This window comes from Oncorhynchus gorbuscha, linkage group LG17, assembly GCF_021184085.1.
Source record: "Oncorhynchus gorbuscha isolate QuinsamMale2020 ecotype Even-year linkage group LG17, OgorEven_v1.0, whole genome shotgun sequence".
Taxonomy (NCBI): domain Eukaryota; kingdom Metazoa; phylum Chordata; class Actinopteri; order Salmoniformes; family Salmonidae; genus Oncorhynchus; species Oncorhynchus gorbuscha.
In genome coordinates this window covers 34,145,560-34,169,006 of record NC_060189.1, presented here as the reverse complement: position 1 = coordinate 34,169,006, position 23,447 = coordinate 34,145,560, and the positions used below count along the sequence as shown (strand labels likewise).

Genomic DNA, 23,447 nt, shown 5'->3' with positions numbered 1-23,447 from the left:
ACACATTTATGAAGAAAGCATACACATTGCTTTGAAATGGTGTCCAATGAAAGGTTTTTGGCATGTGAGTGCACTGATGTGAGAAATGGTGTGTTTGAAGTCAAATACATTTTCTGGTCCAGAAACACCCATATATTTTGTGAAAAATACTTTGGCTAATTCAGTTCCAACTGTTTTCAAACTGTTATGCACGCTGGAGTATTAAAAGCTGTTGAATTGTACTTTTTCTTTACTTTCACAGAAACATTGCTCAGATCTTGTCCCCTGGACCTTGGACTTTTGGTGTGGATGATGTTCATGATATTCCTTTAAATTATTCCACTGCAGTGTACCATTTGATTGTCATTTCTTTATTGAAAATTGTACCTTGTTCACACCACAGGGCCTACCAAAGCAAGGTGGGGTGTTTGTTTTGATGGTAAGATGCTGGCTATTCGGTATATTATATACGTCATATTTTCTGTTATAACACGTGAAAAGTTATTATTTCTGTGCTTGCAGACTGCAAAGCACATTATTGTTATTGCTCATACTTTTTCTTGTTTATTATTTTTGGGACCTATTTTCTACAGTTTTTACACTACATAAAACAATTCATATCTCAAACTCCTGCAGAGCTTGATGCTGATGTGTCATCTACATTCTGAAATATATTCCTGGAAGGGGGGGGGGGCCTGGTATTATGATTTACTATTATTTTTATCATAGCTATCAAACTTAACCTACTCCTTAACTTACAGTACATTGTACATTGCAATGGAAGCACAGGTATGTATAAATTATGAGATTCTCATCACTAGTGGATGTTTTTTTGGGATACTCATCTGATTGTGATTTCTTTTTCAAAGGAAACATGCAGAAAATTGGGTGACGGTGGTGCCTCGTTCTCCTGCAGAACTTTCCCATGCAGTAAGTCTTGAACATTATTAAAAAATATATATACATAATTTGCATCCTTAAAATCACTTGTTTCACTGTAGCCAGACTTGCTTTGAATATATGTTCATATTGAGTGGATGTCACTAAGGTCTGAAGAAGAGGTTGAAAGATTGAAAAAGGCGGCGAAAACAAAACGCACTACAGGTAGGTGTCATAGGATGAGTGGTAGTCATAAACCAATGTTTAAAGACTTAACCCCCCCTCCATTATATTTCAGGAATATGTAGAAGTTGTCCCCCCCCCCCCCCCCCCCAAGAAAACTTTGCATGTCACATAAGCATCCAGCTCTGCAGGATCAGGTACGTTATAGGATATTAGCTAAAGTAAGGTGCATTCTTGTACACACATCCTTAGAGGTTCTCTTACATTACTTAATGACCACAATCTGTTTCCTTTCTAGACGATACTGAAAACAAAATGCATGGTGAACTGGGTATATAGTCTACTGTGTATAATGCTGAAGGCTTGATGCATGGCAAGATATAATAGTTGTGATGACTTGTTGAGTAGTTCTACATATCACTGAAAACCCAATTAGTAATAGTGGCATTGTGAAAGTGGGGTGTAGTTTGACTTGATCACCCAATCAGGTACTACTCTTAATATTTATTCTTCCTTTTTCTTCAAGGAAGCAGATGTTCTTTTCAGGGACACACTAGAGGCAGCAAAGTGGTGCGAACTCAGTTTTAAAGGCACCATTTTCCCTCCCTAGTGTAATGGGGATGGACGGGGAAGACCGCATTACAACCTTTAAAGAACTACGCTTGTATGAAGAGGAAAACACTCTCCTCAAGGAACCATTCATGTTACAGAGAGAATTTGAGATGTTCTACGTGGAGGCAGTTGACAAGAATTAGTGTCTTTGCCTCTTTTGAGGAGCAGGTTTGAAGCCATTTTTGAGGTGTGGTCAAACCTTGTTTTTGTCTGTGGTGTTAATTGTTTCATGTTGTTCAGTAAAGATGTAGAAGTCACCCACATCTCTGATCTCTTTACTGGAGCTGGTATAACTTCATGTACAAAGCACATTCAGCTTGTCAGTATATTCCTGTCTTGTAGGAAATCACGCACAGAACAAGCAGTAGTCTGTCTCCATTCTCATTTGGAAAGTAAATGGCAAATCAGGATAGGTAGCAACTGTATATATGCTCAATGAAATATAATTACATTTATAACATTTATCAACAAAATTTTAACTGTACACGACAAGTCTTTTCAAAGCAACCCTATCAGTAGATTGTATCAAATATAGCATGAAACAAAGAGTTAACACATCTGCTGGTACCACTTTAATATTTCTTACAATCTTCAAAAATGACATACGTTTGTATTCAACGTGTGACTGTCAAACCTCAGATGAAAAAAAAAAAAAAAAGTGGATGGGGTCAAACATTTGACTGCCCACATTGAGCCTGGCCCTAAATTGCACACTGCAGTCGGGTGCGTTTTGGAGGACGCACGGCTCTTGACCTTTGCCTCTCCTGAGTCCGTATGCGATAAGACAAGACTGTAACTACCAATTGGATACCACTTTTTTTTTAAAGTCTCCTAAATATCCCCATCTACTGAACCTGTGGGTGTTGCTACCACAACTTTCGATAACGAGTAGCCCCACTTTACTCTTGGATTCTTTGTGTGTGTGTATATATATCACATCACTGGTCTGCTTGATTCAAATAGGTTTCCAAAACACTCACTAGGAGAGATGACAGCAAAATTATAAGTCCATATCAGTGGATTCAGCATGCTCTAATACATTCTGAATACTGCTGTGATGGTTGAGATTTTTCCCCTAAGTATATAACATGCAAACATTTTATTTGGCATGAGTAAAGTTACAAAAAATATAAAACACAAAGCCAACACAAGAAGCTAAAACAATCACAAAAACATCAACAGTAGCATAATTAACTTCACAGAAAACATTGATACACACTTCAGTATGTACAACATAAAATACATCTAAGAATCCCAAATGAAGCAACAAACATTACCATTCAAACAAATGTAGCACCTACCGTGATCCGTCTGAATTATTAAAGTAGTGTAAAATTGTTCCTGAAATTCAACAGCTGAAGCCTATAAAAGAAAATGCATATTTGTCATGATGGAAATACCCTACCCAAATCTTCTATAAAAGTCTATGAGGTTGAGCCCTTTTAAATTGAAGTCCAAAATCCGAACGAAACACGTCCCTCAAGTTCAGTAATAGTCTGTTATAAAGCTGTGTTCATATAGAACAAGACGGTCTGTGATCAAATGGCCTGCATCACTGTGAGCTGGCACACTGCATACTCCATATTCTTCTTAAAGACTTGGTAGGATGGCACCACAGGCAGCACCAGGTGGTTAGAGCTGGGTTGGCTCTTGGGAAAGGCCCCGGCAGGGTCCAGGGGGTTGAGGAAGGACAAGGTGGGGTTGGGGCTGAACCCTATGGCTGGCACCACATCAGCGGATGTGGCATAGATGAGCACGTCCTCTAGCGATGTTGCACATCTGCCAACTGAAACCAGTGAACAGAGACTGGTGAGGATGGGTAATATATGGAGACAGACAGGGACATTCATGTGCTTGTGTTAGTTTTACTGAATAGACGTGTAATAGTAGTGTACACTGTCTGAATGGCCTTTGAGTGTGTATTTTTAATCATCACATAAATCAATCAGTCATTGGAGGTCAAAGTACCTTCACACTCCACTAGGTAGTGTCTCCAGAAGGTGACCACAGCACTCTCCTTCCCTGTGGTCTCTTCCTGTTCTGAAAACTTAACAGTGAAGAGGGCAGACATGGTCTCAGCAGTCAGCTTGTCAGGAGAGGAACAGAACAGACTAACAAAGGCCCCCGGAAACATCTGGACCTGGTCAAACACACCAAGGGTTTTCAAACCTTCACAGAACCTAAAAACACAAAAAGGTTCAACAAAATATAGTTAAAGTAAAGTAAAATCCAAATTGTGATCTTCCTGAGTTATATATATATATATATATTTATCTCCACACTATGAGGTTGGAATAAAACGGTGAAAATTATGATAATGCCCTTTTAGTGTAAGAGCTGTTTGAAAAGACCGCCTGAAATCTCAGCCAGTTTTGGCCTGCCTGGTGACATCACCAAGCAGTAAATTAGTTAATCAACCAATAAGAAAGAGTTTGAAACCTTTCTGCCAATAACAGCTAGTTTTACGTTTTCCAATCCCCACAAGAACAGTACCAGACAGTTCTAGCAAAACTCTTGCTTGAGAAATTGCTCTTTGCTAAGAAGGTATTTTGTTTAATTTTTTTTACCATTTTAATTGAAAACACTGTAACACTGAACCCAAACCGGCTGCGGGCGTGCGCCATCGTGCATAAATGTATTTTGTCCCCCTACACCAAGCACAATCACGACACGCAGGTTAAAATATAAAAAAAAAACTGAACCAATGACATTCATTTGGGGACAGGTCGAAAAGCATTAAACATGTATGGTAATTTAGCTAGATGGCTTGCACTTGCTAGCTAATTTGTCATATTTAGCTAGCTTGCTGTTGCTAGCTAATTTGTCCTGGGATATAAACATTGAGTTGTTATTTTACCTGAAATGCACAAGGTCCTCTACTCCGATAATGAATCCACACTTAAAACGGCCAACTGAATCGTTTCTAGTCATCTTTCCTCCCAGGTTTTCTCATCTTTGAATTTACAGGGTGATTGGCATCTACACTTTTACCACGAAAACCGGCAAAACATTTCGTCTTTCAATCACCCACGTGGGTATAACCAATGAGGAGATGGCCTGTGGGTACCTGCTTCTATAAACCAATGAGGAGATGGGAGAGGCAGGACTTGCAGCGTGATTTGCGTCAGAAATAGAAAGGAGTTCAATTTTAGCCCTTGGCATCGCAGATGCTCGTTGGCGCGTGCAGCAGTGTGGGTGCAATAACGGAATAACATGGATTTCTAAACTTATTTTGCAACGCACGCGACGTGTCCGGTCTGGTCAGCATGTAAGGTACTTAATTGTCACTCAGAAATGGCTGCATTGGCCCTTTGACATACAGCTAACAAAAACCAGGCTCACAATGTCTTAAACATAGTTAAAGTGCATTCGGACCCCTTGATTTTTTTCCTCAATCTACACACAATACCCCATAATGACAAAGCGAAAACAGGTTCAGAAATGTTAGCCAATGTATTTCAAATGAAAAACAGAAATAGCTTATTTACAAAAGTATTCAGACCCTAAGCTATGAGACTCAAAACTGAGCTCAGGTGCATCCTGCTTCCATTGATCATCCTTGAGGTGTCTCTACAACTTGGAGTCCACCTGTGGTAAATTCAATTGATTGGACATGATTTGGAAAGGCACACACCTGTCTATATAAGGTCCCACAGTTGACAGTGCATGTCAGAAAAAAAAACCAAGCCACGAGGTCAAAGGAATAGTCTGTATAACTCTGAGACAGGATTGGGTCGAGGCACAGATCTGGGGAAGGTTACCAACAAATGTCTGCCGCATTGAAGATTCCCAAGAACACAGTGGCCACCATCACTCTTAAAATGGAAGAAGTTTGGAACCACCAAGACTCTTCCTAGAGCTGACCACCCGGCCAAACTGAGCAATCAGGGGAGAAAGGCCTTGGTCAGGGAGGTGACTGTAGTATCTGGGATCTACATCTGTTTATATTAGTTACTGTGCTGTTACTAAGCAGTAATGCATTACGGCAGTGTTACGTTACTACACCTAATAAGAAATGCACATGTGCACTGGAATGCCGGGAACTGTAGAGCACGAGGGGTTTTTGACTAAAGGACAACTAACAGTACTCCCGTCTCCTGCCTGGTCATTTCGCCACAACACAAATATTACAGTGACCAAGAACCCGATGGTCACTCTGACTGCGTTCCAAAGTTCCTCTGTGGAGATAGGAGAACCTTCCAGAAGGACAACCATCTCCGTAGCACTCCATCAATCAGACCTTTATGGTAGAGTGGCCAGACGGAATCCACATGACAGCCAGCTTGGAGTTGGCCAAAAGGCACCCAAAGGACTCTCAGACAATGAGAAACAAGATTCTCTGGTCTGATTAAACCAAGATCAAACTTTTTGGCCTGAATGCCAAGCGTCACGTCTGGAGGAAACCTGCCACCATCCCTACGGTGAACCATGGTGGTGGCAGCATCATACTGTGGATGTTTTTCAGAGGCAGGAACTGTGAGTCTCGTCAGGATCAAGGCAAAGATGAACGGAGCAAAGTACAGAGAGGTCCTTAATGAAAACCTGCTCCAGAGCGCTCAGGACCTCAGACTGGGGCGAAAGTTCCCCTTCCAACAGAACAACAACTAAGCACACAGCTAAGAAAAAGTCTCAATATCCTTGAGTGGCCCAGCCAGAGCCGACTCGAACCAATCCAACATCTCTGGAGAGACCTGACTGGGGCGAAGGATTCACCTTCCAACAGGACAATGATCCTAATCACACAGCCAAGACAACGCAGGAGTGGCTTCGGGACAAGTCGAACATCTCTGGAGTAGAGGTCGACCGATTAATTAGGGACGATTTCAAGTTTTCATAACAATCGGAAATCGGCATTTTTGGGTGCCGATTTTTTAATACCTTTATTTAACTAGGCAAGTCAGTTAAGAACCCATTCTTATTTTCAATGACGGCCTAGGAACGGTGGGTTAACTGCCTCGTTCAGGGGCAGAACGACAGATTTTCACCTTGTCTGCTCGGGGGATCCAATCTTGCAACCGTACAGTTAACTAGTCCAACGCAATAACGACCTGCCTCTCTCTCGTTGCACTCCACAAGGAGACTGCCTGTTACGCGAATGCAGTAAGCCAAGGTAAGTTGCTAGCTAGCATTAAACTTATCTCATAAAAAACTCATAATCACTAGTTAACTACACATGGTTGATGATATTACTAGATATTATCTAGCGTGTCCTGCGTTGCATATAATCTGACTGAGCATACAAGTATCTAAGTATCTGACTGACCGGTGGTAGGCAGAAGCAGGCACGTAAACATTCATTCAAACAGCACTTTTGTGCGTTTTGCCAGCAGCTCTTCGTTGTGCATCAAGCATTGCGCTGTTTATGACTTCAAGCCTATGACTTCAAGCCAACTCCCGAGATGAGGCTGGTGTAACCGAAGTGAAATGGTTAGCTAGTTAGCACCGCTAATAGCGTTTCAAGCCCAGGGAGGAGCGAGGAGAGGGATGGAAGCTATACTGTTAAACTGGCAGTACTGAAGTGCATATAAGAACATCCAATAGTCAAAGGTTAATGAAATACAAATAGTATAGAGTGAAATAGTCCTATAATTCCTATAATAACTACAACCTAAAACTTCTTACCTGGGAATATTGAAGACTCATGTTAAAAGGAACCACCAGCTTTCATATGTTCTCATGTTCTGAGCAAGGAACTGAAAGCTTTCTTACATAGCACATATTTCACTTTTATTTTCTTCTCCAACACTTTGTTTTTGCATTATTTAAACCAAATTGAACATGTTTCATTATTTACTTGAGGCTAAATTGATTTTATTGATGTATTATATTAGGTCAACATAAGTGTTCATTCAGTATTGTTGTAATTGTCATTATTACAGATAAAAAATTGACCGATTTAAATCGGTATCGGCTTGTTTGGCCCTCCAATAATCGGTATCGGCATTGAAAAATCATAATCGGTCGACCTCTACTCTGGAGACCTGAAAACAGCTGTGCAGCAACACTCCCCATCCGATCTGACAGAGCTTGAGAAGATATGCAGAGAATGGGAGAAACTCCCCAAATACAGGTGTGCCAAGCATGCAGCGTCATACCCAAGACGACTCGAGGCTGTAATCACTGCCAAAGATCCTTCAACAAAGTACTGAGTAAAGGGTCTGAATACTAATGTAAAAGTTAATTTATTCAAAACCTGTTTTTTGCTTTTATATTGTGTGTAGATTGATGAGGGAATTATTATGTTTTAAATCCATTTTATAATAAATGTAATGTAACAAAATATGGAAAACATCAAAGGGGTCTGAATACTTTCCGAATGTTTATTTATCTGTTATTTTACCAGGTAAGTTGACTGAGAACACATTCTCATTTGCAGCAACGACCTGGGGAATAGTTACAGGGGAGAGGAGGGGGATGAATGAGCCAATTGTAAACTGGGGATTATTAGGTGACCGTGATGGTTTGAGGGTCAAATTGGGAATTAAGCCAGGACACCGGGGTTAACACGCCTACTCTTACAATAAGTGCCATGGGATCTTTAATGACCTCACAGAGTCAGGACACCCATTTAACATCCCATCCGAAAGACGGCACCCTACACAGGGCAATGTCCCCAATCACTGCCCTGGGGCATTGGGATATTTTTTTTCGACCAGAGGAAAGAGTGCCTCCTACTGGCCCTCCAACACCACTTCTAGCAGCATCTGGTCTCCCATCCAGGGACTGACCAGGACCAACCCTGCTTAGCTTCAGAAGCAAGCCAGCAGTGGTATGCAGGGTGGTATGCTGCTGTATAGTACAATTCTAACAGTTTAAAATAGTGTATGTACTGAATATACTGTACCAGTCAAAATTTTACACACCTACTCATTCAAGGTTTTTTTCTTTATTTTTTTACTATTTTCTACATTGTAGAATATTTTTATTTATTTTTTATTTTACCTTTATTTAACCAGGCAAGTCAGTTAAGAACAAATTCTTATTTTCAATGACGGCCTGGGAACAGTGGGTTAACTGCCTGTTCAGGGGCAGAACGACAGATTTGTACCTTGTCAGCTCGGGGGTTTGAACTCGCAACGTTCCGGTTACTAGTCCAACGCTCTAACCACTAGGCTACTATGAAATTACACATGTAGTAACCCAAAAAATATTAAACAAATCTAAATATAGTTTATATTTTAGAGTCTTCAAAGTAGCCACCCTTTGCCTTGATGACAGCTCTGCACACTCTTGGCATTCTTTCAACCAGCTTCACATGGAATACTTTTCCTACAGTCTTGAATGTTTTCCCACATATGCTGAGCATTTGTTGGCTGCTTTTCCTTCACTCTGCGGTCCAACTCATCCCAAACCATCTCAATTGGGCTTAGGTCTGGTGATTGTGGAGGCCAAGTCATCTGATGCAGCACTTCATCACTCTCCTTCTTGGTCAAATAGCCCTTACACAGCCTGGAGGTGTGTTGGGTCACATTTGAAATCTTTTAAATGGGTTTGGAAGAACGGGGAAAGAAAATACTTAATAGGGCTGACTGACCTATGATCTCTGTTCTGACTTTCTGGTGAGGCCCGATCACCTTCACTAGAAACACTGAAGACATTGGGTGAGATTTACAGTTGAAGTCGGAAGTTTACTTGCACTTAGGTTGGAGTCATTAAAACTCGTTTTTCAACCACTCCACAAATTTCTTGTTAACAAACTATAGTTTTGGCAAGTTGGTTTGGACTTCTACTTTGTGCATGACACAAGCCATTTTTCCAACTATTGTTTACAGACAGATTATTTCACAATTCCAGTGAGTCAGAAGTTTACATACACTAAGTTGACAGTGCCTTTAAACAGCTTGGAAAATTCCAGAAAATTATGTAATGGCTTTAGAAGCCTCTGATAGGCTAATTGACTTCATTTGAGTCAACTGGAGGTGTACCAGTGGATGTATTGCAAGGCCAACCTTTAAACTCAATGCTACCAAATACTAATTGAGTGCATGTAAACTTCTGACCCACTGGGAATGTGATGAAAGAAATAAAAGCTGAAATAAATAATTCTCTCTACTATTATTATTATGACATTTCACATTCTTAAAATTAAGTGGTGATCCTAATTGACCTAAAACAGGGAATTTTTACTAGGATTAAATGTTGGGAATTGTGAAAAACTGAGTTGAAATCTATTTGGCTAAGTTGGATGTAAACTTCCGACTTCAACTGTAAATGGACATTGTAATAATTACGAAGAAGTTTATAATTAGTGTAATTTGGAACACGAGAAGGAGGGAGAGAACGCTGCTCTGAATGAGGGTCACCTCTCTCTAGTATATTTTACCATTACCTTATTGCAGTGGCTCCCAAAATTTTTGTAGTCCCTTACCCCTTCAAACATTCAACCGAAGCTAATGTCCACAGAAACATGTCAAACATTTTTTTATAATCATTCCTCAGGTAGTTTTCAAAAGATATATTCGATAATATATCAACCCAGTGTGTAGGTTTTTCAATAACAGCGTGAGAAACCATGGCTGCTTTACTGTGTAGCGCAAAAACTCACTCTGAGAGCCTCCACCTATCCACTTACGCAATGTGATCTTTCATGCTCATTTTTCAAAATAAAAGCCTGAAACTATGTCTAAAGACTGTTGACACCTTAGGGAAGCCACAGAAAAAGGAATCTGGTTGATATCACTTTAAATGGAGGATAGGCATGCATAGGAACAGAAGGGTTTCAAAATAAGAGGGCACTTCCTTGATTGGATTTTCCTCAGGGTTTCGCCTGCAATATCAGTTCTGTTATACTCACAGACATTATTTTGTTTTCTATCCTAATCTGTCAATTATATGCATATTCTAGTATCTGGTCCTGAGAAATAGGCTGTTTACTTTGGGAACAATGTAGAAAATAGTAAAAACAAAGAAAAACCCTGGAATGAGTAGGTGTGTATAAACTTTTGACTGGAACTGTATGTTTGAGCAACAATAAAAACAAATTGAGAAATGGTGAAACTAGAGATGCATGAAATATCGGTAAACATATCAGAATCAGCTGATATTAGCTAAAAATGCCAACATTGGTATTGGCCCGATGTCTAGTTCAATGCTGATGTGCAAAACCGATGTCAAAGCTGACGTGCATACCTATATAACGTACATGACGTAATGACGGCAAGTAAAAGTCTGCGCTGCATTTGCAACACAGCATTTCTAAACTCGCCCACAATGTCTGCTGTGTGGATCTAGCAGTCATTTGAAAGAGTAAGAAAATTTCAGCGAGACAACTCAAAGGTTGAAATCCATTAACGCCAAGATAATGGAATTCATTGCCTTTGACAATCAACCGTTCTCTGTCGTGGGTGATGTTGGCTTTCGCGATTGGTCGAGCACCGGTACACACTAACGTTACCAAGTGCTCTAATTTTCAGATGTTGCCCTACCGGAGTTACACAGTAATAGCGTCACTGCTATTAGCTTCACAACATACGGAACGCTGTTTGGTTCTTTGCATGTCAAAAAAGACACACGTCAAAGATCTAGTACAACGCTTTGTATTACTCCCTTCGCAGAACTGCGCAAACTGGCTCTAACTAGAATAGAAAGAGTGGGAGGCCCCGGAGCAATAGGACAAGTACATTAGAGGGTCGAGTTTGAGAAACAGATGCCTCACAAGCCCTCAACTGGCAGATTCATTAAATAGTACCCTCAAAACACCAGTCTCAACGTCAACAGTGAAGAGGCGACTCCGGGTTCCTCTGTCCAGTGTCTGTGTTCTTTTGCCCATCTAAAACTTTTTTATTATTATTGGCCAGTCTGAGATATGGCTTTTCTTTGCAACTCTACCTAGAAGGCCATCTCTTGCTCAGTTGTGCACCGGGCCCTCCCACTCCTCTTTCTATTCTGGTTAGCCAGTTTGCGCTGTTCTGTGAAGGGAGTAGTACACAGCGTTGTATGAGATCTTCAGTTTCTTGACAATTTCTCACATGGAATAGCCTTCATTTCTCAGAACAAGTATAGACTGATGAGTTTCAGAAGAAAGTTCTTTGTTTCTAGTGATTTTGACCCTGTAATCGAACCCACAAATGCTGATGCGCCAGATACTCAACTAGTCTAAAGAAGACCAGTTTTATTGTTTATTTAATCAAAACAGTTTTCAGCTGTGCTAACATAATTGCAAAAGGGGTTTCTAATGATCAATTAGCCTTTTAAAATGATAAACTTGGATTAGCTAACACAATGTGTCATTGGAACACAGGAGTGATGGTTGCTGATAATGGGCCTATGTAGATGTAAAAAAATCAGCTGTTTCGAGCAACAATAGTCATTTACAACATTAACAATGTCTACACTGTATTTCTGATCAATTTGATGTTAGTTTAATAGATAAAAAAATGTGCTTTTCTTTCAAAAGTGACCCCAAACTTTTGAATGGTAGTGTACGTAAATGCCAACAAAATAACTTTTTGGTCAGTGTGGTGTTGTGTGTGTAACCTTTATTTAACTAGGCAAGTCAGAACAAATTCTTATTTACAATGACGGCCTACCTAGGCCAAACCCGGACGACGCTGGGCCAATTGTGCGCTGCCCTATGGGACTCCCAATTACGGTCGGATGTGATACAGCCTGGATTCAAACCAGGGACTGTAGTGACGCCTCTTGCCCTGAGATGCAGTGCCTTAGTCCGCTGCGTCCATGTGTGTGTGGTAACTATTTAACTGTACTATAATGATTAAAAGGCAGCAATTCTGTTTTATATATCGGGATCATTTTTTTGCCAAGGAAAATATTGGATATCGGTATCAGCCAGAAATGTTATATCGGTGCATCACTAGGTGAAACGGTCAAAAAGGTACTCGTAAAAACATTGACATTACGAACCTTTGGAAGGGTAACTGCAGTCTTGTGATTAGGTGGAAGCTCACAATATCTTCAACAAGTGTGTCTTTGTCAGAAAGGCTGTCAACTGGTCTCATGCACCCAGCCACTTCCAGGTATTCTGAAGCTGACTGCATTGCCTCTCTCAATTCCTCCAAAGATCTAGATTCCTGAATCTGAAGAAAAAGAGTTATATATAATAATAATATAATATATGCCATTTAGCAGACGCTTTTATCCAAAGCGACTTACAGTCATGTGTGCATACATTCTACGTATGGGTGGTCCCGGGGATCGAACCCACTACCCTGGCGTTACAAGCGCCATGCTCTACCAACTGAGCTACAGAAGGCAAATGAGTTAAAGCCTTTCAGTTAAAGTTAAAGCCTTTCAGTGTTTCAGTGTTTCCCCTGGGATTTCTTTCTTTCTGTGAGAATGACTGTGAGGTCACTTCTGTTGACATTTTTAAAGGACATTCTAAGAAAAATGTATAATATGACCTGTAAACCAACTGATGCAGCATAGCTGCTTTAAATAAATATGCTGAAGCATGACGTTGCTATCTGCATTTACCTAATTGAAAACGCCCAAGACTCAATGCATCAAACGCTACAAATATACATTGTAACTTGTCACGCCAGGGTTTTTCTGGAACAAAACGGGGCTTAGGTGGTGGGCATGATGGGGGTGTGGTAGTGGCTGTGGCCAATGGCATGGTATCCGACTGAACATTTTATAGGCCGTCCGCAAAACAAAATGTTGCTGTTTTAAAGACAATTTCCTGCAAATCTACACATTTTGCTACAGGGCGGAGAGAAGACTATGGTTTTCAAGCTAGTTTCCTAGCTTGCGTTCTTATGCAATCTGAGTGACTCAAACATTATAACAAGATCAATGTCAAACCATGATATTTGGGGAATTTTTTATTCTGCCTGACTGTCTAGTTTTTAATTTGTCAATTATTAGTTCTCAAATATGATCTTATTTAAAAAATATATTAGGTACATTATGTTTTCATACTTCATATTTGGTTTTAGTCGTTTAAGTTTACACTGAAAATGTTTCATATTTTTTGAGTGGCAATGATTTAGCAATGAATAGGTAGCCATAGGGTGGTCCAGCGGTCATATTCTGCAATAGCGGTATCTTTATCTTTCCTCCATCTGTCCTATCCAATTATTAACTATTATTAACTATTAACTATTTTGGGGGGGAGAAGTGTGACTGCCCCACATTTAAAAATAATCTATCTAGAATCTATTCAGCATCTAAGAGAGAAAATAGACATGGTAAAAGATGTACCTTCTTGACTTTGTCTGTGAATCCAGTGTTGCCCATGTCCTCCACAGTGAGAGGAGTATCCTTGGGGAAGTTGAACAGGTGCTGGTATAGAGCCCTGGAGAAGAAGCCCAGAGGAGGTCCCCCGTGGATCAGACTCAGGGACAGCAGACACCCTACGTCAAAGTAGACATCCTCCCTCAGAGCTAGGAAAAACATGACATAGAAATGAGACAATACATAGAAGCTGAGAACCTATAGAAACCACATCCCCCGTGTTTGATAACAATGTAACTCCAAAATGTATTGCTGAGAGATTAACCACAATTTCAGTTAATTTTTTGTTTTTAAACAACTAATTGACCAATGTCGGTTCAATATTTTTTTCTCTCTTTTTTTGTTGGTGACTTTTGTTGATCAATGCGCATATGGTGCAGTTTCTCTAGAGATAAATCAGATCTAGCCTGAACTGGGCAACGTAGTAGTTGTAGTTTCCAACAGGCCAATATTCTACATAGTTTAGCGCATAAAACGTGGTAATTAAAAAAAACAATGACCATAATCCATTGCGCATCTACTTGTCCGGTCTGTGTTTCTTTTACGCCTGCTACAGACGAGATGGAAAAATGCACGATCGATATTACAGTGAAACAGACAGATCTTAGTACAGATATTACAGTAACAGACAGATCCTAGCACAGCTCTTACAGTAACACAGACAGAAATAGATTGTGAGGGGATATAGAGAGCAGCTGTTGCTTCGAGAGGTATCTCCATCTAAAAATACAAAATCTACGTGATTGATACGTATTCAGCAGTCATAAAAGTATGCTTTATTTACTTTGAAGAATGACAAAATAGTGATTTTGTCAAACAGCATAGGCAGCTTTATAGAGATAAGATGACTTGGAATGAAATAATAAAGTCATCAAATACAACAAATGTAAAATACACAACTGAAATCATTTATGAAAGTAAAGTGAATAAATGGTCATTAAGTGGCTTGTAGTAATGGGCAGTCACTATCATCATGGGACTTTTATTAATTGTTACATTCTGTGTTGATACAGCATTCAATCCCAATAATCGAAACCAATATCTGTGATTATTTTTTTTATAACCGAACACAAAAAGCATTCATCGCTCAGCACTACCAAAACATAACTACGAATGTGAGTTTATGACACCAGACTCAGCAAGGGATGGTGGTAGTGTGAGTTTATGATAGAGAGCTGGAGCATGTTGTGTACGGGGGGGTTTATTGACCCACCTTGTGCGTCGAGAGTCAGGTTCTTGGCACCATCGGGACCTTCAAAGATGGTGTTTTGCAGCTGCTGCACCAGGAGGCTGAGGAAGTGTCGGGTGTTGCCAGAGCTGGGAATGTGCTTGCTGCTTGTAAATCTCACCGCCAGGGCATTGGACGGCTTGAAGTCGCTCCTCTTCACTAGCTCCATGGCAGCCTCCAGGACCTTGTTCCCACTCACCACCACTGGCATGGACGGGTGGTGCTGTGATATCTGACTGGCAAGCTCCTGTAGGATCTCTTTAGCAGAGCTTCCCGACAACGATGGCCTACACATCATTAAAAACAATCTGTTTATCTCCAATATGGTTGATGTGTTCTTAGCACAGCATGTAATGAAAAACTAAACAATTGCTCTGGAAAACATATGGACTTGGTCTATGTCGCCAATAATAATAATAATTATTTGTACGTATTTTGTTTTTATTGATAGATACCGTGAATATGTAGTTATTGAGATATGGAGAGAGGGACATAGAATGGAAAATGGCGCATTTGAACCCATGCCTCCAGGGACAATGTGTGGTCCAGGGCCGACAGCACTATCAATAGACCAGCCCCCGACCGAAGGGCACCATGGATTTTTGTCTGAAGACAATGCTGGACAATAACGTACAGTACCTTTTACAGACTATGGGTGATTGGCGAGGGGTCAGGATAAGACTCCTTTTAGAAGACCTGCTTCTTCTCTGCCCAGCGGGCTGTGGAGAGTCAGTGTGTCTGGGTAGTGAAGCTAAACAAGAAAGAAGACTGATTATAACAAATGTAGAGACTTCATACACACCATAATAAAAATCAGTTCTTCATTCCTATCATAACTGGTCTGGTCATAACTTCACTGTCCAGTTAGACCAAAACAAAGACAGTACGGCAAATAGACCACCTGTTGCATCCACAGCTGCTGCACAGTCCTCACAAGCCCAGTCAGTCTCAAAAGCGTTGAGGGAAGCACACTTTCGGTGTGTACCTCTTGAGCCACAGAGCATGCAACGCAATATTTGAAACCATCTGAAAACCAAAAAGACATACGAGACAAATCAAATCAAATGTATTTGTCACATACACATGGTTAGCAGATGTTAATGCGAGTGTAGCGAAATGCTTGTGCTTCTAGTTCCGACAATGCAGTAATAACCAACGAGTAATCTAACCTAACAATTCCAAAACTACTACCTTTTACAAGTGTAAAGGGATAAAGAATATGTACATAAAGATATATGAATGAGTGATGGTACAGAACGGCATAGGCAAGATACAGTAGATGGTATCGAGTACAGTATATACATATGAGATGAGTAATGTAGGGTATGTAAACATTATATTAAGTAGCATTGTTTAAAGTGGCTAGTGATATATTTTACATCAATTTCCATTATTAAAGTGGCTGGAGTTGAGTCAGTGTGTTGGTAGCAGCCACTCAATGTTAGTGGTGGCTGTTTAACAGTCTGATGGCCTTGAGATAGAAGCTGTTTTTCAGTCTCTCGGTCCCTGCTTTGATGCACCTGTACTGACCTCGCCTTCTGGATGATAGCGGGGTGAACAGGCAGTGGCTCGGGTGGTTGTTGTCCTTTATGGCCTTCCAGTTGCCGTACCAGGCGGTGATACAGTCCAACGGAATGCTCTCGATTGTGCATCTGTAGGAGTTTCTGAGTGCTTTTGGTGACAAGCCAAATTTCTTCAGCCTCCTGAGGTTGAAGAGGCGCTTGCTGCTCCTTCTTTACGACGCTGTTTGTGTGGGTGGACCAATTCAGTTTGTCTGTGATGTGTATGCCGAGGAACTTAAAACTTACTACCCTCTCCACTACTGTCCCATCGATGTGGCTAGGGGGGTGCTCCCTCTGCTGTTTCCTGAAGTCCACGATCATCTCCTGTTTTGTTAACGTTGAGTGTGAGGTTATTTTCCTGACACCACACTCCGAGGGCCCTCACCTCCTCCCTGTAGGCTGTCTCGTCGTTGTTGGTAATCAAGTCTACCACTGTAGTGTCGTCCGCAAACTTGATGATTGAGTTGGAGGCGTGCATGGCCACGCAGTCGTGGGTGAACAGGAAGTACAGGAGAGGGCTCAGAACGCACCCTTGTGGGGCCCCAGTGTTGAGGATCAGCGGGGTGGAGATGTTGTTACCTACCCTCACCATCTGGGTGCGGTCCGTCAGGAAGTCCAGTTGCACAGGGTGGGGTCGAGACCCAGGGTCTCGAACTTGATGATGAGTTTGGAGGGTACTATGGTGTTAAATGCTGAGCTGTAGTCGATGAAGAGCATTCTCACATAGGTATTCCTCTTGTCCAGATGGGTTAGGGCAGTGTGCAGTGTGGTTGAGATTGCATCGTCTGTGGACCTATTTGGGCGGTAAAGCAAATTGAGTGGGTCTAGGGTGTCAGGTAGGGTGGAGGTGATATGGTCCTTGACTAGTCTCTCAAAGCACTTCATGATGACGGAAGTGAGTGCTACGGGGTGGTAGTCGTTTAGCTCAGTTACCTTAGCTTTCTTGGGAACAGGGAAAATGGTGGCGCTCTTGAAGCATGTGGGAACTGGGATAAGCATTGATTGAATATGTCCGTAAACACACCAGCCAGCTGGTCTGCGCATGCTCTGAGGACGCAGCTGGGGACGCTGTCTAGCCCTGCGAGGGTTAACACGTTTAAATGTTTTACTCACGTCGGCTGCAGTGAAGGAGAGTCCGCAGGTTTCGGTTGCGGGCCGTGTCAGTGGCACTGTATTGTCCTCAAAGCGGGCAAAAAGGTTATTTAGTCTGCCTGGGAGCAAGACATCCTGGTCCGTGACGGGGCTGGTTTTCTTTTTGTAACCCGTGATTGACTGTAGACCCTGCCACATACCTCTTGTGTCTGAGCCGTTGAATTGGGACTCTACTTTGTCTCTATACTGACGCTTAGCTTGTTTGATTGCCTTGCGGAGGGAATAGTTACACTGTTTGTATTCGGTCATGTTTCCGGTCACCTTTCCCTGGTTAAAAGCAGTGGTTCGCGCTTTCAGTTTCACGCGAATGCTGCCATCAATCCACGGTTTGTGGTTTGGGAATGTTTTAATCGTTGCTATGGGAACGACATCGTCAACGCACTTTCTAATGAACTCGCTCACCGAATCAGCATATTCGTCAATGTTGTTGTTGGAAGCAATGCAGAGCATATTCCAGTCCACGTGACCAAAGCAGTCTTGAAGCGTGGAATCGCATTCATTAGTCTCAAATTTATTTGAGTAATAAACACATTTTTTGCCAGTCAAGCATTTCAGCCATACCCACACTACAGTAGAGCTTACCCAGTGCGTGAAGAGTTTGTCCGACCACTGTGGGAGAGACATTTATTGGCATCACAGTGTTGGTACACCTGCAGTAACTCTCCATAGGCATTTTCTTCCAGCTCCCAGGCTGCATCTCTATGGCACACAGATACAGAATACTTTAGCTAAAACTCATAATGCCACAACACTAATACAATAGAAATGAGTCGTCTGCTTTGCTGTCAACACCCCCCCCCCCAACACATCACACATTCTGTAGACCCTGGAAAAGGCACAGTGATGTATAATGTTCTAGAAGGTGACTAATACCTCTCTGGTATGTGGATTCCCATCCGGAGCATCTCCTGCTGGAACATGTCCTTGTTGTTGCACAGAGTGCATCTGAAGAAGAACATGGCAGCACTGTGAGCCTGGTTCTGTTGGAATAGATAGAAAATAGATAAGAGACTGCATGCAGTCACAATTAACAGTTTTATGAAGCATTCATAAACCCTCTGTATAGGTGCTTCACAATGCCAATGTAAGGCTAGATAGAGGTTGGAATAAGGGTTATGCCACACTACGTAAAGCCCTGTTACAACACCTTCTATATAGTATGAAGTTGCTTATAAATAATGTGTTCACACATTCACTCAAGAGGGTCACTGCTAGTTTGGATGTAAGTACCTGCACACAGTCTCTGTGAAACCAGCTGCCATGGCAGGCAGGACACTTGAGGACGGAGTAGGAGAGAACGGCCTCTATGGGATCCAGACACACTGAGCAAGACAGGGGCTCACTGACACAGGACGAGACTGGCAGCGACTGGGTGGGACTGTGATCCTTGCAGTAGGAGCTGGGGAAAAACAAGCAGAGGTGCACCAAAGCATTAAATAACATTTCTGTTTCTGTGAGATAAGAGTGCGGATTTCATTCTGATGAAGACCCATAAGACTTAACCATTATTTTTGAATAAAGGATATATTTCTAATCTCAAAAACTAGAATGGAGCAGAATTCTTCCCTTGTTACTACGTTTGCCATGGCTGCTGTGGATTATGTTTAGAATCTCTAGACACAAAACACACTGGTAAAATATAATCATGGTCACTTACGGAAATGGGTCTGTGAATTGAAAGATGAATTGGTGTTGTTTGCCACATGGAAAATGGACCATTTTCCGGCAGCTTTTGATGTAGCACCCAACTGAGGCACCGTTCTTCTTGCAGACTGCACACTTCTAAAACACAAGGTACACAGAAATCAAAAAAGTACATTGACGACACAATAACGTTTTTGAACAAGAATCCAAGCAACCAGAAACTATTGAAGGCTAAATCAAAAATATGTACAGAACGTTTCTCGTGATAAAAATGCTACTTGGGCTTGGAGTGGACAAACACTTTAGGATTAGGCTAACCCTGATACAAACGTACACCATACTAAACAACTTGTACAGACCTCACTACTTTCAGCGGTCTCTCAGCAGGGGTGAGCAGCAGTTCTGCTCGGTGAGTGATCAAGCTCCTGACCTCTACCTGGTGTGTCAAGCCACTCTGTAAAACTCTATTCTACTGAAACAGCTCGGAGACCACGCGGGCCATGGCAAGCACAGATTTAAATAGATCACATGTTTGTGTGTGTTTTGTTCCGTATCTCTATGGCAGCAAGCGTGAAAGTGTCCGCTCAGCTGAAGAGGGTGAATGGTACCTAGCCTATAAAGAAACAGTAAAGTAGGCTATATAAATACTCACTCCACATGAATGAACACACTGACTTACTAGCCTGTAGGATCGGCTGACTTCCTGTTTGATATCATCCACCAAGAAGCCATAGATGCCTTCGTTTTCCTCTCCACGCTGATACACTCCACTTGACATCAGCTGGAATATTATTATTATTATTTTAAAATCAGACACCGAAAACATTCTGTACATTTAAGCTTCCTTTAGTAAACAACTGAACAATAAAACAAATAGATTGCTACTGTTTGAATAATGATATTCCACAATGAAGAAATTATTTTGGTCCAAGCTAGGCCATAATCAACTACTTTAGCAATGAGTCATTCTAGCATACACACACAAACACACTCCCTCTCTCTTACCAGGCAAAAGTAGTGCACGGTGAGTTCATGTGACTTAAGTGTGATCTTCTCGCCATATTTGTCCGGACAATTTTCATTGAGTTTACAAAGTGCACAACCTTAAAATAGAGAGAAGTACCATAACTTTCTGCTAGGGTGGTTTGATCATGCGTGTGTGTTCGTTCACCATTGTCATCAAAATGTTATACTACAACAACATAATGGCCTTCATACTGATCACTCACAGTCTATTGAGTATTCCTGCTCAGATCTTCGAATCCTCCTCTTCATTTTCAATAGTCAGACCGAAACGTAATTCTTCACATGGAAATTGCCTGAAAAATTAATGTCATAGCTGTATTAGAGAACTTTCAAAATACTAGACTGTCAAATACACACTGGGGCCGAGCTCTCTGCCATTCAGGTCCTCTATACCAGGCGGTGTCAGAGGAAGGCCATACAAATGGTCAAAGACTGTTGGTTCCAGTCACCAAGTCTGGAACCAACAGGACCCTGAACAACTTCTACTCCCAAGCCATAAGGCTGCTAAATAGTTAAACATTTAACAATTTCTGCACTTACTTTTTTGACTCCTCACATACACTAGACTCGGTACTGGTACCCTGTGTATATAGCCAAGTTATCGTTACTCATTGTGTATTTATTACTTGTGTTATAATTGTTCTATTATTTATTTAGATTAGTTTCTCTGCATTGTTGGGAAGGGCCTGTAAGTAAGCATTTCACTGCTAGTATACACCTGTTATTTACAAAGCATGTGACAAATAAAATGTCATTTCACCTAAGCTAGTTTGCTTTGTAGAATGGAGCCAATGGAATAGTCCCAAAAGTACAACCCCCCAGCTGAATCAAGCCCACCTCAAACACTCTACTGTTGCATGGAATGTAATTCCTTGAGCACTACAGATACATCATACCAATAAGTGCTATTTGCATGTGAAAATGTCTTGGTATACTTTGTCTCCATTGTTTACGTTTTGTTGGTGGGCAAGGGCCCACTCTCTGTGATTGTGTTAGCTCTGGTCCATGTGCATGCGTCTAACGCACATGCAGCCAAAGATGGTCCAAGGCTTGCCTAATAAATCAGACTGACACTAATTATTGGTATACAGTCTAAAACAAATGCCTGCAAAATTGTTGAAATTAACCTTGAAAGCCAGAATTTTCCTTAAAATCACATTTGAACTTAATTTACCAGTTGTCTGGGAATAACACTATATTTTAACTTACTCGCCAGACTGTCCATGGAGTCGTTCAGCTGGTCCAAAATTGGGGCAAAATATCCACAGGAAGTAGTATTATTAAACCAACAAGCTGGTCTGGCTGTGTTTAGACAAGCAGCACAATTCTGACATTTTTCCCACTCATTTATATTTTGCCTAAACACAGATTTTCTCAATCAGATCTGATTGGTCAAAAGACCAATTAGTGAATAAAGATCAGAATTGGCCTGCATGTCTAAATGTAGCCGATTGTGTGAAGCGATCAAGATGTTTCGTCATGACCCTAGGCACTTGCACACCATGGACACATACTGTGTGTTTACAACATTTTGTGCATGTGCCAGGTGATAAAAATGTATTCTTCAGTAAAGCACTAAAAGTTGAGTAAACAATACTTTCCTGTGGACATGTTTCAAAATTCGAGCAGCTGAATGAGAAACACCATGGACAGTCTGCAGAGTAAGTTCGAATATAATTTTATTCAATGTGATTTCACAATTGAAGCCATCAACATGTTTCGTGACTAGTCCGAGGCTTGAGAATGGACCTGACAAAGTTCCCAAAAGTTGTTCGCAATGCTACCAAATACTAATTGAGTGTATGTAAACTTCTGACCCACTGGGAATGTGATGAAAGAAATAAAAGCTGAAATAAATAATTCTCTCTACTATTGTTCTGACATTTCACATTCTTAAAATAAAGTGGTGATCCTAACTGACCTAAGAAAAGGAATATTTACTAGGATTAAATGTCAACAATTGTGAAAAACTGAGCTGAAATGTATTTGGCTAAGGTGCATGTAAACTTCTGACTTCAACTGTATATTCACACACACACACACACACACACACACACACACACACACACACACACACACACACACACACACACACACACACACACACACACACACACACACACACACACACACACACACACACACACACACACACACACACACACACACACACACACACACTGCCTTGCGAAAGTATTCGGCCCCTTTGAACTTTGCGACCTTTTGCTACATTTCAGGCTTCAAACATAAAAATATAAAACTGTATTTTTTTGTGAAGAATCAACAACAAGTGGGACACAATCATGAAGTGGAACGATATTTATTGGATATTTCAAACTTTTTTAACAAATCAAAAACTGAAAAATTGGGCATGCAAAATTATTCAGCCCCCTTAAGTTAATACTTTGTAGCTCCACCTTTTGCTGCGATTACAGCTGTAAGTCGCTTGGGGTATGTCTATCAGTTTTGCACATCGAGAGACTGACATTTTTTCCCATTCCTCCTTGCAAAACAGCTCGAGCTCAGTGAGGTTGCATGGAGAGCATTTGTGAACAGCAGTTTTCAGTTCTTTCCACAGATTCTCGATTGGATTCAGGTCTGGACTTTGACTTGGCCATTCTAACACCTGGATATGTTTATTTTTGAACCATTCCATTGTAGATTTTGCTTTATGTTTTGGATCATTGTCTTGTTGGAAGACAAATCTCTGTCCCAGTCTCAGGTCTTTTGCAGACTCCATCAGGTTTTCTTCCAGAATGGTCCTGTATTTGGGTCCATCCATCTTCCCATCAATTTTAACCATCTTCCCTGTCCCTGCTGAAGAAAAGCAGGCCCAAACCATGATGCTGCCACCACCATGTTTGACAGTGGGGATGGTATGTTCAGGGTGATGAGCTGTGTTGCTTTTACGCCAAACATAATGTTTTGCATTGTTGCCAAAAAGTTCAATTTTGGTTTCATCTGACCAGAGCACCTTCTTCCATATG

General features: G+C 41.2%; 1 protein-coding gene across 4 annotated transcripts in view; it reads right to left on the bottom strand.

The window, feature by feature from the left end:
- Positions 1–2,210: 2,210 nt before the first annotated feature.
- Positions 2,211–23,447, bottom strand: part of g2e3 (G2/M-phase specific E3 ubiquitin protein ligase) — a 26,212-nt gene continuing 4,975 nt past the window's right edge. The window contains exons 2-15 of one of the 4 annotated variants that reach the window (XM_046309434.1): positions 20,664–20,753; positions 20,440–20,537; positions 20,114–20,215; positions 19,448–19,572; positions 19,021–19,189; positions 18,664–18,770; positions 18,373–18,489; positions 15,978–16,102; positions 15,716–15,827; positions 15,062–15,363; positions 13,816–13,997; positions 12,517–12,689; positions 3,622–3,833; positions 2,211–3,439 (exon numbers count right to left, since the gene is read on the bottom strand). In XM_046309434.1, the coding sequence (XP_046165390.1) occupies positions 3,192–3,439; positions 3,622–3,833; positions 12,517–12,689; positions 13,816–13,997; positions 15,062–15,363; positions 15,716–15,827; positions 15,978–16,102; positions 18,373–18,489; positions 18,664–18,770; positions 19,021–19,189; positions 19,448–19,572; positions 20,114–20,215; positions 20,440–20,537; positions 20,664–20,709 (2,118 nt within the window). In that variant the 5' untranslated portion in view covers positions 20,710–20,753 and the 3' untranslated portion in view covers positions 2,211–3,191. Of the gene's footprint in view, positions 3,440–3,621; positions 3,834–12,516; positions 12,690–13,815; positions 13,998–15,061; positions 15,364–15,715; positions 15,828–15,977; positions 16,103–18,372; positions 18,490–18,663; positions 18,771–19,020; positions 19,190–19,447; positions 19,573–19,793; positions 20,093–20,113; positions 20,216–20,439; positions 20,538–20,663; positions 20,754–23,447 lie in introns of those variants that run through there. The other 3 variants (XM_046309436.1, XR_006832916.1, XM_046309435.1) reach the window with 3 other exon arrangements.